At 40.9% G+C, this 19,114-nt stretch overlaps 1 protein-coding gene across 2 annotated transcripts in view; it reads right to left on the reverse strand.

The window, feature by feature from the left end:
• Nucleotides 1-19,114, reverse strand: part of SGPL1 (sphingosine-1-phosphate lyase 1) — a 50,754-nt gene that overhangs the window by 10,423 nt on the left and 21,217 nt on the right. For both annotated transcript variants that reach the window (XM_060112477.1, XM_060112485.1), the window contains exons 3-7: nucleotides 18,694-18,859; nucleotides 13,627-13,694; nucleotides 10,565-10,712; nucleotides 8,129-8,205; nucleotides 6,574-6,702 (exon numbers count right to left, since the gene is read on the reverse strand). In XM_060112477.1, the coding sequence (XP_059968460.1) occupies nucleotides 6,574-6,702; nucleotides 8,129-8,205; nucleotides 10,565-10,712; nucleotides 13,627-13,694; nucleotides 18,694-18,859 (588 nt within the window). The remainder of the gene's footprint in view (nucleotides 1-6,573; nucleotides 6,703-8,128; nucleotides 8,206-10,564; nucleotides 10,713-13,626; nucleotides 13,695-18,693; nucleotides 18,860-19,114) is intronic.

A 19,114-nucleotide genomic window follows, 5' to 3' on the forward strand; every position in this document is an offset into this window, starting at 1 on the left:
TATCCACATATAAGACAAAAATACCACAGGATACAATATCCCAGTGGAGGGACTTCCCTGGTGGCACAGTGGTTAAGAGCCCACCTGCCAGTGCAGGGGACATGGGTTCGAGCCCTGCTCCAGGAAGATCCCACATGCTGCAGAGCAGCTAAGCCCATGCACCACAACTACTGAGCCTGCACTCTAGAGCCTGCGAGCCACAACTACCGAAGTCCACGCGTCTAGAGCCTGTGCTCTGCAACAAGAGAAGCCACCACAACGAGGAGCCCGCACACCACAACAAAGTGTAGCCCCCACTTGCCACAACTAGAGAAAGCCCATGCGCAGCAACAAAGACCCAGTGAAGCCAAAAAAATAAAAATAAAAAATAAAAAATCCCAGTAGTCAGGAATTATATGGAAGATTAGCTGAGAAGAGTCAGTCATTTTGTAATTGAGGAAGCCTTCAGGAAACATGTGACCGTCATGCACACAGTAAGCCACTGAACTCGGGCACAGGACACTTGTTTGTAGGTCTCTGCATTTCTCTGCTTACAATTGAGGTCAGCACTGCAAATCGTGGCAAGTCCTGTGGTCCAGCGTAAAACCTCAGAACATCACATGAGGAGCCAAGCCAGTTGTGAAGGAAGTTGGGAAAGGATCAAGTCCTCAGTGCACTCATCTCTCACTAAGGTCCAGCAATGACCTAAGCAGAAATATTTCCAACCCCCTAGTCACTCACTCACTTCACATGTCCTATTTTCAGTCCAATAACTAATCCAATCAACATCATTATCTGTTAGGCAAACACCAGTGTACTTTGGACTGTAAAAGCAGGAACACCTAAATTTTACTTCCAATTTTTATTTCTGATCCCTAAATTCTGTGTTCAAATATGCTGCTACTCTCCCATTTCCTTCTACCCCTGGCACCACCCCTCCAAAAATGGAAATCTAATTCTGAAGTAAGAAGACAGAGGCCGCAATAACTACTTATTACATTAGTCAACATCTTTCAACATTTTTAAAACCTCTCACTCTAATATATGACATCAAAGTCAGAAAACAAGAGAACAGGTCCTATTTGGAAATTTTTCTTTTAGATACTGTTTGGACATGACGGCATTTGCACAAGCCAAGACTGTTTCCCATGGCAACCTAATTTCTTTCAGTATATAAAGTCACCTCTCACCCATTCTAACTGGGGCAAATGAAGCTAATAAAAGGACAGTTTAAGGTTGAAGAATAAAGAATGAGAAGAGCTTAATACCTTAGTTGGGAACAGGCTAAAGACTGCCCAGCCAGTTGGCCGTGTCTTCTTGTTTCCCACCTCTGAACTCTGAACTTTCTTCACCAGAAGTGGCTCATCAAGAGAGATACAGAGAGAAAGACAGACACTCACATAATCCCAGAGGTAATTAGTTCTCTTATAAAAGTCTAAGTATCAGAAGAGACTGGGGATCTTTGACTCTGTCTTTCCTTCTCCTGACCCCTGACACAGCACTAAAAAGGGTCCTAATGGGAGAGGCTTGGTTTAACTGTAGCAATGCAAACCCCCCCACCAGAGTTGGATTTCTGGATTAAGATGGAAGACTAAAACTACTTCACAGATTTTCTCTCCCCCAGTACGTGCAAGAATAAAGGAAAAAAGCAGTAAAACCCTGCAATAACAACAACCAAACAAGGAAAGAGAGGGAATCTAACACAATAAACTTCAAATACTGATGATGAGAAAAAGAAACAAGTTTCTAAAGCACAGCAAAGAGTAAAACCCAGTTCTTAGACCCTCCTCCGAGACACGGAAATTGTCCAGGTAAGTCAGCAAAACCCTGAGAATTCTCATTAACACCCCCCAAATCTTCAGAGAAGCAAATGGAGGCAGTTTCTTTGTTGTCAGATGAGTGGGTGACAGACATAGCGGCTGGGGAGAAACAAGCAGCCTGGGGAGAAAGAACACCAGGACTGACTCTCTAAAGTGAAGACTCCAGGGATACATGATGAGCTGCTAAAGAAATAAAGCCCAAAGAGTATTATTCTCTTCCAGCTAGGCAGAGTGAACTCTCGTAGGTAACTTTTTTTTTTTTTTTTTTTTTTTTGCGGTACGCGGGCCTCTCACTGTTGTGGCCTCTCCCGTTGCGGAGCACAGGCTCCGGACGCGCAGGCTCCGCGGCCGTGGCTCACGGGCCCAACCGCTCTGTGGTATGTGGGATCTTCCTGGACAGGGGCACGAACACGTGTCCCCTGCATCAGCAGGCGGACTCTCAACCACTGCACCACCAGGGAAGTCCCCTCGTAGGTAACTTTTGACAAAATCTCAGAAGAGGCCTACATAGTCTAATACAGGTGGAACAAAGCTTTACCCAAGCCTTGCCTCTCAGACAAGAAGTGACCCATCATGCATCAGAACAAACAGAATATGTCTAGAGACAGTCACTGAAGCATGAGCCAAGATGAAAGAAATAGCATGGTAACTATGCAAACATATAAAAAGAAAAAAAGGTAGCCTGCAAAATAAAGGCCAACTCAGAAGGAAATTCCTCCTGTTTCTCACTGTAGGACAATATCATAAGAACATGAATTCAAGAAAACAAAAGCTGAAAGACTGGACACTGAAACAACAGAATGAGACCACAGACCTGAAAAAAACCCCAAAGTACCAAGTAGCATGATTCCAGAATTACTAAATACATTAGGAACAGCAAGAAACAGACTAAACACTGCTGAGAATAAAAATATTGACTTAGAGGAAAGGTTTAAGGTACATTTAGTGAACCCAGATAAGAAAGAGATTGAAAGCTCAGTGCTGCTCTACATTTGCAGAACTGTGTCCACCTGGCTAGTCATAGATAACCAAAAGGCGTTCAGAGAGGAAGGCCGGGCATGGGTGGAAATCTGTGAAATCATATTCTCTAAGAAAAGCTGAGAATCCTAGGAAAACTGTGGTGAAGAGAAGATTCAGGGGGAAAGAGGCTTTCAAGTATACAAAGGTCTCCCACATGGAAAAAAACAATCATGGAACTTCTATTTCCAGCAATATACATTAATATACTTGGGCAACCCTCCTAACTAGAACGACTAAAAAAGCCTGATAAAACATTAAAAAATATTTTTACATCCACGACTGAGTTAACATAAAGGAACACACTGAACCCCCAAACAAAGCAAAATCAAGAATCCTACAAGATAAGTGAATGTCAAAGCTGGTTTTAACTTTGAGGGTTATTGCCAACTCCTAGATCTAGACCTCAAACTCCCACTTTGACAAATAAACAGGAAATAAATGTAGGGCCTGCTCAAGATAAGGAATCTAAGAGGGGATGGCTGAAAACAGAGACTTCACCCACACTCTTAGCAGTATAAGAAATAAACCCCACTGATACAGAAGAGAACAGCAAGAAAAATTACTTTTCTCAACCCAGATGCTCAGGGTAAAGAAAAATAAGGATCTCTCAAGAATGTATGCCAAGACAGCTTTTATTTGAGTTTGTGGTCTGAGTTCAGACGACTTCCATAGTACAAAACTGTGAGCTGAAAATCCGACTTAAATTGGCTCCAGTGTGGCAGCACTTCCCAGCAAATCCCCAGTAACTGACAGAAGTAAATACAAAAATACAAATCTTCTCTGGAAGAACTTAACTTCAATCTAGGCCTCAAAGTTAAGTTTCCAAGAAAATGAGTGACTCACAGAAAAAAAAAAAAAAACACAAATATAAGGATACAAGACAGAGTTAAGTGAAACCAGCAGAAGCAGACAGGTAAGGCTCATGAATAATGGAATTATCAGACAGACTATAAAATACTTATGTGTAATATATTTAAATAAACAAAGCATAAGACAAGGAAAGGGACTACAAAGAACAACCAAGCAAATTAAAAAAAAAAAAGAACCAAACAGAATTCTCAAGAATGAAAAACACAGTAAATGAAATTTAAAAACCCAATGGAAGAACTAAAGAGTAGATTATACACAGCTAAAGAGGGAATTAATAAAACCCCTGCATGTATCACCCAGCTCCAACAATTCTCAACTCATAGCCCATCTTTCTTCTAACCCCAACTGCCCCAGCCATTGTTGCTATTGAGAATATCAGTTGTTCTAAAAGTTAAACTTTTACAGGTTATCTATGTTTTCTGGCTGCTTTTAAATACCAACTAGAGGTGTGTTAGCCTTTCTCACTCTATCATTCATGTCTCTTAACATTCTATTTGTCTCTCCAGGTTTTATTCTGGTTAATTTTTAAAACTGTCTTATTCCATAAATTTGACTTAGGAACCATGTAAATATTTTACATGGCTATAAATGAACTAGGGCTCCTTGAACGAATGGCTGATTCTGGGTCTGGAGCAGGAAATGTAAAAGGTAAACCTGGAATATTTCATCAAATAAAAATATTTTGTGCAAAAAAAGAAGGAAAGAGAGGAAGCTTGCAAAGACTCCTTGAGTCATGCAAAAAAGACCCAGGAGCCAAAATTAAGAAGTTCCCACTGGCCAAAAATGGAGTAATTTGAGTATCATTCTGAGTGACAGCTACAATAGACTGACACACACACTATTCTATGATTCATCCACCCCACTGTTGATAAGCATTTGAGTTATTTCCAGTTTTTAGCTATCATGAACAATGTTGCTATGAATATACATCTATCCTGATACACACATGTACGTTTTTCTAGAATATATCCCAAGTAGTGGCATATCAGAGTCATAAGATATGGGTATCTTCAACTTCACTGGATAAGGCCAAACTGTTTTTGTGCTTGTTTAACCTGTGGTCTCTTAAAAGTTCACAGAGCCTGTCATACAGAGTGAAGTGAAGTCAGAAAGAGAAAAACAAGTATCACATATTAACGCATATATGTGGAATCTAGAAAAATGGTACAGATGAACCTATTTTCAGGGCAGGAATAGAGACGCATATGTAGAGAACAGACATGTAGACACGGGGATGGGGAGGGTGGGATGAATTGGGAGGTTAGGATTGATATATATACACTACCACATATAAAACAGATGGCTGGTGGGAACCTGCTGTATAGCACAGGGAGCTCAGCTCGGTGCTCTGTGATGACCTAGATGGGTGGGATGTGGGGTGGGGGAGGTCCAAGAGGGAGGGGATATAGGTATACATATAGCTGATCCACTTCGTTGTACAGCAGAAACTAACACAACACTGTAAAGCAACTATACTCCATTAAAAAAAAAAAAAAAGTAAACTGAGCAGCTGATCTTCAGAGAAATTATTAAAAAAAAATATTTAGTGAGGCTTTTAAAAAAAGTTCATAAAGAGTCTAATGGCACAGAATACCCACGTACTGTACGTATACTGGCATCTCCCCTCTACATCATCCCGTTCATCTAAATGCCGTAAGGGAACCCACTGCTAGATTATGGTTGGGTTTTTAACAGTTTTGGAACTTTTGGGGGGAAAATGAATGCCAGGAATACCAGTTTTGTTAGCTACTGAGTATTTGAACATGTTGATTTTTCATGGTGCCAACTTAAAAGTAAAACCCAATGCTGCTTATTGGGAAAAAAACAAAAAAGTAACTATAAAATGTTCTCGTCTTTGGATGGGCCCTTCAAAATTAAATTTTCAGACTTTCTAATGATTACAAAAGTATTTGGTATGATAGGATTAGCACCTCTAGGTTACCATTACAGCACCCTGGGTTAAATCTAACTATCTTGATAAGCTGTAATTTACTTTTTTCTAGAGAAGGCAATATCAGTTTGTGGTACCAAACCTCAACAGAAGTTTATCGATCACAGTTTAGGAAAACTAACAAACATCCACTGGAAAGAATAGTTGAAAGAAGGAATCCTCATGTGCATCTTTAAATACAATGACACCCTCTTCCTTTACTCCTAAACCAACTGAGATTCAATTTATAGCAAAATAATAAACATCCAGCTCAAGCAAAACAAGTATATCAAAAAAGTATAGGATGGTTTGAAAAAATTATATAGATAAGTGGGTAGGTAGGTAGGTGGGTGGAAGAAAGGGAGGGAGAGAAAGAGGAGGAGAGAGCAGATATGACAAAATATTTATATTTAGTGACTCTAGGATGTTCTTTAAACTATTCTGACAACTTAATGTAAGTTTAAAGTTTTTCAAAATAAAAGACTGAAGATAAAAAAATATCTATAAGATATTTACCAAAATGTTGATACTCCATGAATTACAAAATCATAACCTTTAAAAATCGCTGTTGGGGCTTCGCTGGTGGCGTAGGGGTTGAGAGTCTGCCTGCCGATGCAGGGGACACAGGTTCATGCCCCGGTGCGGGAGGATCCCGCATGCCGCGGAGCGGCTGGGCCCGTGAGCCATGGCCGCTGAGCCTGCGCGTCCGGAGCCTGTGCTCCACAACGGGAGAGGCCACGGCAGTGAGAGGCCCGCGTACCGCAAAAAAAATAAATAAATAAAAATAAAAATAAATAAATAAAAGGAACACGTTCCAAAAAAAAAAAAAATCGCTGTTAATCTGGATCTTCCTAAAATAATCATGTATTACTTGTGTAATAAAATGTTTTGAATACACTCTTCCATTTTAAGCTAAAAAAATCAGATTATAGGATGCCACCTGCATATACTTACACATCCACAGGAATCTGGTCCCCCACTGAACAGGGAACAAGCCATTCTCACAATCTCTGCTTCTATTTTACGTAGTCCTGGGAAGATATCTGGATGCAGCGGATTACTCCATGCAAAATCTCCATAAGCCTGCAGAGAAATGCAAGCAGATGTGAAGACAATTACACTGTATTAAAAAAAAAAGAATCACGCAAGAAACAAAAGTTTCTAGGTATCAGACACAACACTAGAAACTGGAAAAATGGTAAGATATGTTCCCCAATCTAAAGAAGATCAAAATATAGTGGAGGAGACAGACAGGCATAAAAATTATTTTACAATGTGGTAAGAGAGGAAGTATAAATGCGGTTAAAAGCACAGACTAAAACACCAAACAGCCCCAGTTTGAAATCTTAGCTTTACCTATCACTTCTAGCTGTGTATTCTTAGGTCAGATAACCTCTCTGAGGCTCAATTTCCTCATGCTAAAGGGGATAATCATAGTACCTATCTGATGGGGTTCTAGCCATAAGTAAATACGATAACGCACGCGAAGCACTTTAAGTAGAGTGTCTGGCACAACTATTTTAAGTGCGATACCAGATGTACGTACGTACATGAGGGTAAGGGGCCTTAAAGAGGGAATAACGAACATCCTGAGTGGTCTGGAGGTTATCTGTTCAGTGGAACCTTGAGACATGAATAGGAATTCATCACTTAGAACAGAAGGGAAAGGAAAACAACATAGGAGCAAGGTGTACTCAGTGAAGAGAAAAGGCAATGGTTAGTATTCATGAGGGAAAATAACAGGAATGGTTGAAAAAAATAGGTGGGAGCTGGCTCACGAAGGGACTTGTATTTTCTGCTGCATGAGCAGCTTGAGTTTTGTCCTGTAGATAATGGGAAGCCACTGAAACATTCTTAAGCGCAGAAGTAAGGTCAGGGTATTACATCAAGACACAGCTGAGCAAAACCTATAATATTTAGTAAGGTATGCACAGTTTCATAGTCAGAATAATCAAACACAAAGACCTTAGAGACCAGCAGTCCAATGCCAATTTTATATGACAAAGTGGGGTTTAAAAAATAAATTTGATTAGAAGTGGAAGAAGCTAAAGGCAATTTTTAAGTCAACAAAAAATGAGAATTATTTGAATTATAATTGAGACCACTGCTCATTCTCAGATCATGTGATTTGAGACTCATGTAGTATAGGAAATTATGACCCAGTTTCCATCCCTTGTCTCTTCTGATCCAACAAAATATATCTTGTCATTAATAATCTCAAATGATGGACTACCTTCCCTAGTATCTGCCTTCTACACAGGGCGTCTATGAAGCCTGGAAACATAGTAACATTTTACTTTTTTTTACAGATTGAAGATGTCTTTGATCAATATTATGCATATTCGCCTATGTCTGGGTAAAGAGACACTTGCTAAACCTCTTTAGTTTTATTTTAACAATAAACTTTCATTAAGTAATTTTTTTTAATTACAAAAATAAGGAGAAAAAAATGCAGTAATCTAAAGTGGCAGGGCCACACACTCCCTGCAAGTACTGGGCACTCGCTCACCTTCACAAGGAGTTCAGTGAGCTCCTTCTCCCCACTGTACACCGCTCCGGAGGCCTTCCCTTCTTGCCACAAGACATCTACAGAGAAAGGGAAGACTACTGGATCAGTAAGCAGGAGGCTTTGGGAAGACAGGTTCTAATAAAGAAGAAATAGGAAGAAACTCCTCTGCATACAAAAGAAAAAAAAAGTTGGAGTGGAAACCCAAAGGTGTTCTTACGTGAAATCAAGAAAAAGAACTCCAATAAAGAGCTATCACAGCAAAATAAAGATGAACGGTCAACAATTACCATCAACAACAGTGTGAAAAAGGTACGAACAGCATCTGGGTACAGTAAAGATAGTCCAATAAGAATGTCATCATCCCCAACTGCCTTCTAACAGCAGAACAATTTTCCTTTATCTGTACTCCTTTTCTGTTCTCTGTGTGGCTCAGCTTGACCTTTTACGGCAGTGGCTTCCTTCTTCTCTCCCTTCCTGGCCAGTCAAAGGAAGTGTGGGAACTGCTATAAGCAGAGTTAGCAGAAAAGAGTAAGGCGAAGGTGCAGAATTTCAGTATACTATCACCAGAGCTGGAGCCAGGAAACTGAATCCCTGACTAGACAAACCATGGTGAGATATGAACCACTGGCATCCTGTCCTCAGGGACCCCTCCTTCAGACAAGCCTGGAAACCCATACAGAATTAGCCACCTGCTCCCAGCAACCTCTGCTGCAGCACTCAGCATCAGGAAGCCATCACTGGGAGAAGGCTCAGAGGACAGGTTCCTGACCAGAACGTAAGGTCCGACTTTCCACTTCCTGTCTGAGGTGCTCCCCCACAGACACTCTACAATACCAACAAATCTGTTCGTGTGGGTGTCTCAGGTCCTTTTACGACAACATGGCTGTGCCCTATTGAAAACGGGTAGTGAGAATTACAGAAGCACCCTCACTGAAAACTGTTGCCATGGGCTCTATAAAGCCAAGATCTGCAGTTCCAATGAGAGCAGAAGACTGAGTAGTGAATATCCCGACAAACCCCTCATTCTTGCGTGATCTGCCAGCTTGTGACCAGTTTGACTTTCCCTCTTTCTTTAGAGGACACTGGTCTGTGCCATGTATGTCTTCAGACCAGAGGTCACCAGCATTTCAAAAGTAGGATATATGGTTTTATTTCCTGTTCTTTTACTGGGGCTACAGAGTATGGCAATGGACAGTGACTTAAAAATGGAAGGGAAGGAAATATGGGGCAGCCAACCAGCCCTCATAATCATAGAAATCTTTAATACACAGGCCTCAGAGAATGCTAATCCTTGCTTTATATCATATATAAATCCTGCACTGTATCTAGTTTTGCACCATCTGATGTTAAAAATTCAACAGATGTCAATTAGAAATTTTAAAATGTAATATGGTATCCTGGACTAGATCCTAGAACAGGAAAAAGGACATTATAGAAAAACTGATGAAACAGGAATAGAATTTGTAGTTTAGTTAATAGCACTGTACTGATGTTAATTTTTTAGTTTTGACAAATGTACCATGGTTATTTTAGATGTTAACATCAGGAGAAGCTGGGTAAGGGGTATGTGGGAAATCTCTCTATTATCTTTGCAAATTTTCTATAAATCTAAAATTATGCCAAACTAAAAAGCCTATTTTTAAAAGGTATTTGTAATATGATCTTAATTTGTAACAAACATGTTTGTGTTAATAATAGTTAACATTTATTGAGTACTTATTATAAGCCAGGTATTATATATTTACATGCATAATCTCATTTAATCTCTACAATTATCCTTTCAGATAAGTACCATTGTTATTATCCTATAGTAGAGAGACAGAAACAGAGGCAGAGAGAAGTTAAGTAACCAACCCAAGGCCATATTTTAAGTGGCTGAACCAGATGTGAATCCAGGCTGAGTGAATCCGGGCTGTACTCTTAAACATTAAGCTACTTACGTTCATTTATCCTTCCCACACGTGCTCATGCATACATATATGTAAGTGTGTGTGCTTATTACACAAAACACTATTAACATTCTGAGATTATACATATATATCATCTGTGTTTATCTTTTGAGGATGAAATTATACTGACTTATTTTCTTCTGTGCCTCTATACGGATTTCACAATTTCTATAATGAATCTGTATTTCATTTTATTAGATATTTTCTCTTTCCGAAAAACAAATCGGTCTATTTTATTCAGGCTTAGAAAAGAAAATGGAACCAAGTTCCACCATCTCTGAGATTTGTTTGCTTTATGGGTGAAGGATGAATCTATATAAATTCAGTTTTTAAAATACGAAATTCAGCCTTTGAGACAGGGAGTGGGCCCTCCTGAATATAGAAGCACCAGGGATGAACTCTTCTTAACCTCTGCAAACATCAAATGATGACCAAATAACCAGCCACATTAAGGAAGTAGGGAGCATATATTTGCTGAGAATCGTACCCATAGAGCTGTATTCTTTGAGCTTCTCCAGAACTGCAGCCGGGCTCATTCCTTGAGAGGGCAGGGCTTTCACGTAATCTTTGTCCACTTTCAGGAATGACATATTCTTGCTAATATCTTCCTTGGTCTTGTTCAACTTATCTTGGATCTCCAAAGATAAGGAATATAAAGTTAATAGGGAGCTAGAAGAACACAGCGCGGAGAGTAGAAGAACCAGTTACAACACCCAACCAACTGCTCAGTGCTGGGCACTGCACAAGTGCTTCAGAATAAGGATGGTATTTTTTCTTAAAAAGGTGTGGTGACATTTTGACCATTCAGCTATTTTCTGGCCTGGGCAATAGTCTCTTAGAAGTCTGAGAAGTCAGCTTTCTCTCTGAAGGTCAAAGAGACACTCAATTCCCTACTCCACCCCCACCCTTTTCCTCTGCCACGTTGACCTCACCAATGCTTTACTTGGTTTGCATTTGCTAAAGTCAGCACTTCTCTGAGGGCGATATTTGGACCTTGTTCGTCCCTTGGCAGCAGCTACAGTGTGTGCACCAAAGAAACTAAGGTAGAACCATGAACAGTAACCAGAAAACAGGCCAAGCAGCAGTAAAATAGATTCTGGTGCTTGAGCAAGGGATGAGCTCCTTCACCAAGGCACGCCCAGAGCACACCAGGAATCTGGAGGCCCTACACAAATCCCCACACAGAAGCACAAGACATGCTGGGAAGAGCCAGGGAGGCTGCCACCTGTCTCCTCAGGTTGACAGCTTTGCACTGCTTGACTCTTAAGTGCTAGGAGGAGCTCAAGTCCTTTCTGCTACATCATTTATCAGCTATGGTTATTTCGTTTCCATCCTCATCAGACATTTTCTTTCATTCATTCACTTATTTACTTAATAAATATTTGTTGAACTACTACTGTGGGCCAGAGATACACAGTGAACAAAACAAACTTAGGCCGGGGGTGGGGGGTGTGTGTGTGTGTGTGTCCTGTTCTCCTGAGCTTATTTTTAGCATCACAGAAACTAAAAGTCAGGTAATGAAAAGCGCCATGGATGATTAGAATCCAAGAGGGTCTTCTTAGACGTGGCCCTCAATGAAACCACAGGGAAAGCCTCTCCTTTAAAACATGTCTGCAAAGTCTAACACGCAGATATTGGCAGGAAGCACGGTCCACACTCCTGGGCAATGCCAGGGCATGTGATGGACATGAAGATATTTTTCAAGTTGTAAATAAAGAATTATGGGGCATAAATGTAACCAGAACTATGAAAGCTGAGCTTCCATGCATAGATGATGCTGTTGTAATAAAACAGACAAAAATGATAGAGAGGCATGTTAGAAAGCACAGCAAGCACATCCTCACCCCAATTCTTGCCTCAGAATCTCCACTGCATTTTAATTTCTTCACAGCATTTATTTCAAAGTGAAATTCTTATGTATTTGTTTACTTATTCATTTTCTGTCTTTCCTTAGTACTGAAATATAGTTTCTATGGAGGAGGGACTTGGCCTTGTTCACCACTGTGTCCCCAGCACCCAAATAGTACCTGACCCTGAGCAGGTGCTCAATGAATGACAGACGGACACACACACTCACTCAAAACAAGTAACTTTTGTCTCTGCGCCTCAAAATCTGCATCTAAAAATTAAAAGGTGATTATACAGTTTCTAAGTACCTTCCAATTCTGTTATCATATACATTTAATGGGTTCTGGAACCCCAGCATTTATATGTCTCAAAATCTGAAACTGAAGGGGAAAAGTGTGATGAATAAAGGCGGAAAAAATACAGGGAATAATACGGGGAAAAGCTATTATCCTTTGTGATCAGTCCATCCTTTCTATCTTCCCTCTCCCCTACCCTTCATTTTCTAAGGACTAAAGTAGATTCAATTTTAGGGCTTAATATGATTAGAGGTCAAATAAAAGCCCTCATTCTCCTTCTCCACCCCAGTTATTATTTTCACTTCCCCACAGGAAATGAACCTGAAAATACAAAGTTCTGGGAGACTTAGCACAGTGGTCTGAATGGACTTCAGTCAAAGGCTAAAAGATAACTGCCATCTTTTCTGGTTTGGCCAGGAAAGGGGAAAAGGAACTGAAAGCCAGAAGTGAAAGAAAGCTTGCAGCAAAGTTGAGGGGCAGGGAAGCAAGGAAGATGAAGCCATCAAGCAAGGATCATGTGCGTTCCTTAGAGCCTGCAGTGGGGCCTGCCCCGTTTATTTTCACCTGTGATAAAGCATCTGTGGGAAGGGTACAGACGTGACTGCCTTATCCTGAGCGTGGATGAGGATAGAGAGGATCCAGTGAAGGGAACATACTAGACTACAGATATGAACAAAGAGCAAGAGAATGGCTCTGCTCTAAGTTTCTGAACCTGGGATCAGCAAACTACAGGCCAAATCAAACTACAGGCTGAATTTGGCCTGTGCCTGTTTTTGTAAAGAGAATCTCACTGGAACACAGCCAGGCTCATTCCTCTACCCATCGTACTATCACTGCTTTGCCTCTGCAAGGGCAGGGGTGAGGAGCTGTGGCAGACATGGTATGGCCTGCAACGTCTAAAATGCTTCATACCTAGCCCTTTACAGGAAATGTTTGCCAACCCCGATCTAAACCATGTAAGCACTCAATCCCTGATAAGTGTCTAAATTCAGCCAAATATTGCTCCAAAGCTTCATGTCACTTCTGTCAGGTTGTCTAATTTCAAAGTTCTCCTGAATAGCATCTTTCTCCTTCGGTCAGATACGTTGGAGAAAGGGCGGAGTCAGCCTTCTCATTCTTGGCACTTCTGCTATTTTGAGTCAGCCAGTCCTCTGCTGTGGAGGCTGACCTGTGCACTGGAGGGTGTTCAGCAGCATCCCTGGCCTCTGTCCACTAGATGCCAACAGCACCCACCTCCTCTTGTGATATCCAAAAATGTCTCCAGACATTGTCGAATGTTTCCTGGCGGTGGGGGACAAAACTCACCCAGCTCCCTTGAACTTCTAGTTTCAGTGACTATAAAGAAAGAGGTCTGATGACCATGGGGGTAGGAGGCGGTAGGGAAAATCTACAGGATTCTGCTTACCTTACGACCAATAATAGGCATCTTCCGGATAAGCTTAAAACATCTCTTTTTAAACCTTGACCATAAACCTAAGAGAAACAAATGGTTCTATTATCCAAATAAATTTCCACAGATTATATGACCTGAGAGTCATAATGTATGAACTATTCAACATGTCCTCCGCGATCTCACCTGCCCTCAGATGGCAAAGGTAGTTTCTTTCCTTTTTTAAAAAACCTTTTAATTTTTGAATAAGTAATACATTTACATGGTTCAAAAATAAAAAAATAAACACACTCGCTCTCTCATCTATCCCCCAGACCCTCATCCTACCCCCAGGTTAATATTACTACTAGTTTCTAGATACCCTTCTAGAATATGCAAGTAAGTACCCTTACTTGCATATACAAGTAAGAATAGAGGTATGTTCTTATTTGTCTCTTTTACACAAAAGGTAGCATACTCCAGCACTGTACTAGACCTTGTTCTTCTACTTAGCAATATTCTTTTAAAGATCTGTGCTTCCTCATTCATTTTTATACCTGTAGAGTATTCCATTAGGTAGATGTACCCTAATTTAGTTAACCTGCCCTTTCCTGATGGAAACTTAGGTTGTTTCTAATATTTGCTATCACAAACCATGCTGAAATAGCTAACCTTGTAACACACACCGTATGTGTACGTGACAGTATACCTACAGGATAAATTCCCAGAAAGAGAATTGCTGGGTCAAGTATATTGCAGAGCTCCTTACCTTCCCAAGGTTTCCGGATGCCCAACATTTCTCTCCCCTCCCTCAAAACAAATGCCCAACCCATGCTTTTCTTCAGGATCTATGCTCCAGTCTCTCATTCAACACACATCCCAACAACATTTTCTGGACCTAAAAAGGCCTTCAAATATCACGGACACCAATCAGACTCCATTCTGTTGGGCAGTACACAGGACAAATACGGAATTCTGATCCTATCAATTACAATAGTTATAAATACATGGCATCTAAATAGACAGTCGTGCCTTTTAATGAATTCACGTTCAGTATATCTCAACTGACTCTGACAACAAGATTTTGAGGTTGGCAAAGAAGGCACTACCTGCTATCCAAGGGCAGCTAAGGATCAAAGCATTAATAACTTGCTCAAGGCCACGGATCAAATCAGTGATGGGGCGGGGATTTAACTGAAGTCTTTGTTTTTCTAGTCCTAGACTCCCAGGCCTCTACACTGCTTCAAATGCACAACAGGAATTTTCAGTTATCCCAAGTGAGTTTCTAAGGAATCTACACGTAGGCTTTCTATATCTGCAAAGATATAAGGCATGAACTGAATGAACTTCACTGCTTTCCTAGGAGATCTGGGAAATTCCAATTTCCTTGGCCAGAAGGTGCTTTCAACAGCCAAAGAATGTGTCTGTACCTTCTTTGGGTATTTATTATATGATGCCTTGCATCTTTACTAGTTGTTTTTGCTTAGGTTGCATCCCTAAGTGCCTAGCACTGAGGTCAACACTGTAAATGTCTGGGACAAAACCCAGTATCTAAGACACAGACTGACTAAGACAAAGGGACTGAAACCACTGTTACTTTTTGTTTAAATTTTGGAGTATTTCCTTTCAGTCCTGAGATCTTACTGTATGTACAATATCATATCCTCTTCTCATTTACAGCATTTTCTACATTATTAAAAATTCTTCCTAAACGTGTTTTTCAGTGTTACCACAGTAGTCCATCAAATGAGCATAACTTAGTGTTGGATAGTTAAGCTGCTTGTTATTTGATTATTTCTAACAATGTTAAAGCTGTAAAGATTCAGAACCACTTCCTTATTTAATAGATGAAGTAATTAATTAATGAGGTAGAAAGAGGTCTAAAAATCAGCAAGCTGAGTCAGGTGTCCAAAAGTACATTAATGTGACTAGGTGGAGGAGAAAAGAGTAAACTAATTTTGTGAAAGTTGTGAGATAATATGGTACAGGGTAAAAAGAACAGAATACAGACCAGAGGTGGAGAAATCGAGAATGAAAAGATTATGTGGTCAAGACCTAAAAAGATAATCTCAAAAGTAAAATTTCCCAGAGGTACAGGAAAAAAAAGTAACGAGAATGTTTTAAGGTAATACAATAAGAAATGCCGGTGTAAGAACAACAATGCGTGGCTCTTTACAGTTTACAAATCCCTTTCACACCACTTATGCCACTCGATCCTCCCATCACTCTTTGAGACTGGGTAAAGCAGTATTATTATGCTCATTTTACTGTGAGGAAACAGGCCAACAGGCTTAAGGGTGTTGCTCAAGGTGCCATGGCTAGAAACCTCCTCCTACCACAGAACTCAGATTTCTGTTGATGAACTGCAGACGGTCCCACAGTTTAAGTCAACATGAGTTAGTAAGGATGGAGCAGGATTAAAGGAGAGATCACACCTTAGAGGGCTCCAGCCCTGCCCCACCCCACCCTCCTGCCACCTCCAGTTCTTATCTACCCATGTCTGTCCTGTGTTCCGCAATTACCCTCCTCCCTCAGAAGGGTACCCGGAATTTGAAGATCAGCAAAATTTATCACTAGACGGACCTTAGACTCCTCTAAGGCAATATACTAAAAGTGACTGGATGTTCAGTAATACGTGGGATACTTCTACATGAGCAAGGTGCTGAAGAAATCGGCAGTGCTATCAAAATTACCTCCCATCTCTGGAGGGAAGACATTTCTATCTGTGTCTAAAATTCAAGTTGGAAGTTACAAAATAAAAAATGTGTGTGTATACGTATTAAAGCAATATGAAATTGCCAATATTCAACAATTTTTGACTGACAAAAACTTCATTTTATATGATTCAACCAGATTCAGATATAGAAAGAGATACAGATACATAAATGGTGGTTATCTCTAGGTAATAAGATTTGAATTTTTTTCTTTTGGTTTAGCTATATTGCCTAATTTTATACAATGAACATGTACCGCATTTATAAAAGAAAAAATGTTATTAAAAATAAAACAACAGGGCTTCCCTGGTGGCGCAGTGGTTGAGAGTCCACCTGCCGATGCAGGGGACACGGGTTGGTACCCCAGTCCGGGAAGATCCCACATGCCGTGGAGTGGCTGGGCCCGTGAGCCATGGCCGCTGAGCCTGTGCGTCCGGAGCCTGTGCTCCGCAACAGGAGAGGCCACAACAGTGAGAGGCCCGTGTACCGCAAAAAAATAAAAACAATAAAACAACCACAATGGCTTGGAGTTCACAAAGATTTAGATGCCACAGACCATTAACACACTGCTCCCATTAATTTTCTCATGGTGTACTCAGAAGCCAGCACATTCTTTTTTGAACGCTAAAGGCAAGTAAGTACCTGAGACCTAAGATGGCTTGCTTCAACTACTGATTAAGCAAAATGCACACAGGCACCGAGGGCTGCACAATGGAAAACAGAAGTAAATACCTAAAGCTAATACTAATCACAGCAAAGAAATATAAACCTCAAGATCTCTGGCCTTAGTTTGGATTTACAAATGCACCGTCTTAAAAGGAAAGGTACACAGAATGGTGGCTGTCAGGAGCCAGGGAGAGGTAGTGGGAAGTTTGTGTTTAATGGGTACAGAGCTTACAATGATGAGAGAGTTCTAGAGAAGGATGGTGGTGATGGCTGCACAACAATGTGAATGCACTTAATGTCACTGAACTGTCCACTTAAAAATGGGTAAAATGATCAATTTTATGTTATGTATATTCTATCACAATAAAAAAAAAAGAGAAGTACATTTACTGCTACTCCTTAGAGGCCTCTGGAATTGGACAGGATGGTGGGCAGCACGGAATCAAATGCTTCCCAGGAAAGGAATAAGCCTGAGCAGAAGGGACAGGGGTTGCGTCCGTTTCCAAACCACAGAGCAAACGAAGCACAAGGTCTGTCTAATTTGTCAGAGTTTATGAGAAAATCTTGCACGGACTAGGAACAGAAATTGAGGACAGGGTTTTTAAAGCTGGAGTGAGCTAAACTTCAGACAGGGCCGTCACGTCTCATTTCCATTTTAATTAAGTGCAATGTTGACTCGGCCATAACTGGGCAATGTTACTAGAACAGCTGGATGGCTGTCTGCATGGTAAAGAGAGGAAACAGAATCTGGCCTCTAAGTTGACTTTTCTGGGGGAAGAGGAAGAAAAGCAGAAACAGTATTCAGTTAAAGAGCCCCTTCAAACAGATGTTACCGGGGAAGCAAATAGTTATGGAAATTTAAAACAAATGAGAAATGGCAAGCAACTCTCGTCAATGTTATTAACTCAGATACCCTACTAAGGGTGAGGAAGGGGTGCAGGGGAGTGTACGGAGCACCCATCACCTCTCCTACCATGTACTTACAAACCACAGCCTGCAGGGGAAAAGAATTTGTAAGGAGGTGCCACACAACCAGGCGGTGGGAGGCAGGGAGGGGTGCAGGGAGTGTGGGCAGGATCTGGGGAAGGATGGAGGATGTTCTAACTGATCACTAATAGACTTCTCATCTTCCACACTCCCTGAGAAGCAGCCTCCTCTTCCCATGTCAGTCTGGCTCCTGGAGTCACTACCCAGGAAGCTCCAAGTGTACTGTCCCCTGACAGCAGAGGTTCAACTCCAAGAGGACACGGACCCTGTATTACTTGTATAGATATCCCTAGAGCCTGGCAGTGCCTGACACATAGCAGACATTCCAATGGTCACTGCATGAGTGCTGTTCCAATGTCACATAATCTTTATTGAAACAATGGCCTAAAGTGAAAGCAACAAACTCATGCTTGGGGAACTCCAGGTGACACAATTATGTTCTAGGCAAGAAGCTGAAGTGAAGAGGGTTTAAGCCATGCTCTGTGGATCCTTACCAGGACTAATCTCTCAGGGGTTTTAATATAAACTGCAAATCCAGAAAAATCAACATAACAGTTACAGTTACACAAGTCCTATTAAAACTTTACCAGTCAGAAGGCAATGTCCCTTCTAGTTAAACAGATTTTAAAAATCAGAACCAAACCAACCAGGCAAGAAATGAGTACAGTCCGTTAGCCATCAGTTCCAAAGCTAGTGTAACTCCACTGTATCTTTACAGGGGGGACAGTATACTTACTCTCTGGCTGGAAGACAAACTCGTACACCCAGACTATCAGCAGAGTCCACACGACACTCCATGCAATTAGCTGCCAGGGCTCATACCTGGTGCAATGCCCGTTTACATAATTCTTGGCCTTTGTGGAATACACTTCCAAAATCTCGAAGTAGGGCTCAAAGGCCTTCTAGAAATACAAAAGAAAGAAGAAATATTACATTCAAAGAGAGAAAGGAAGTCTATTCTTAGTTTGCTCTTCAACTGATTTTTCAAGGGCAAGGCCACTCATGATCTGGCCCTACCCCAGCAATAATCTTATCATCCTGCTTCTGCTCTAGAACTGCAGTGCACACTGCCCCTTAACAGACAAGTGGATTTTGACAGTTTTTGATCTTCTATCTGTAAAATAAAAGGTTAATTGGACTTCCCTGGTGGTGCAGTG

Source organism: Mesoplodon densirostris, chromosome 1 (assembly GCF_025265405.1).
Source record: "Mesoplodon densirostris isolate mMesDen1 chromosome 1, mMesDen1 primary haplotype, whole genome shotgun sequence".
NCBI classification, from domain to species: Eukaryota; Metazoa; Chordata; class Mammalia; order Artiodactyla; family Ziphiidae; genus Mesoplodon; species Mesoplodon densirostris.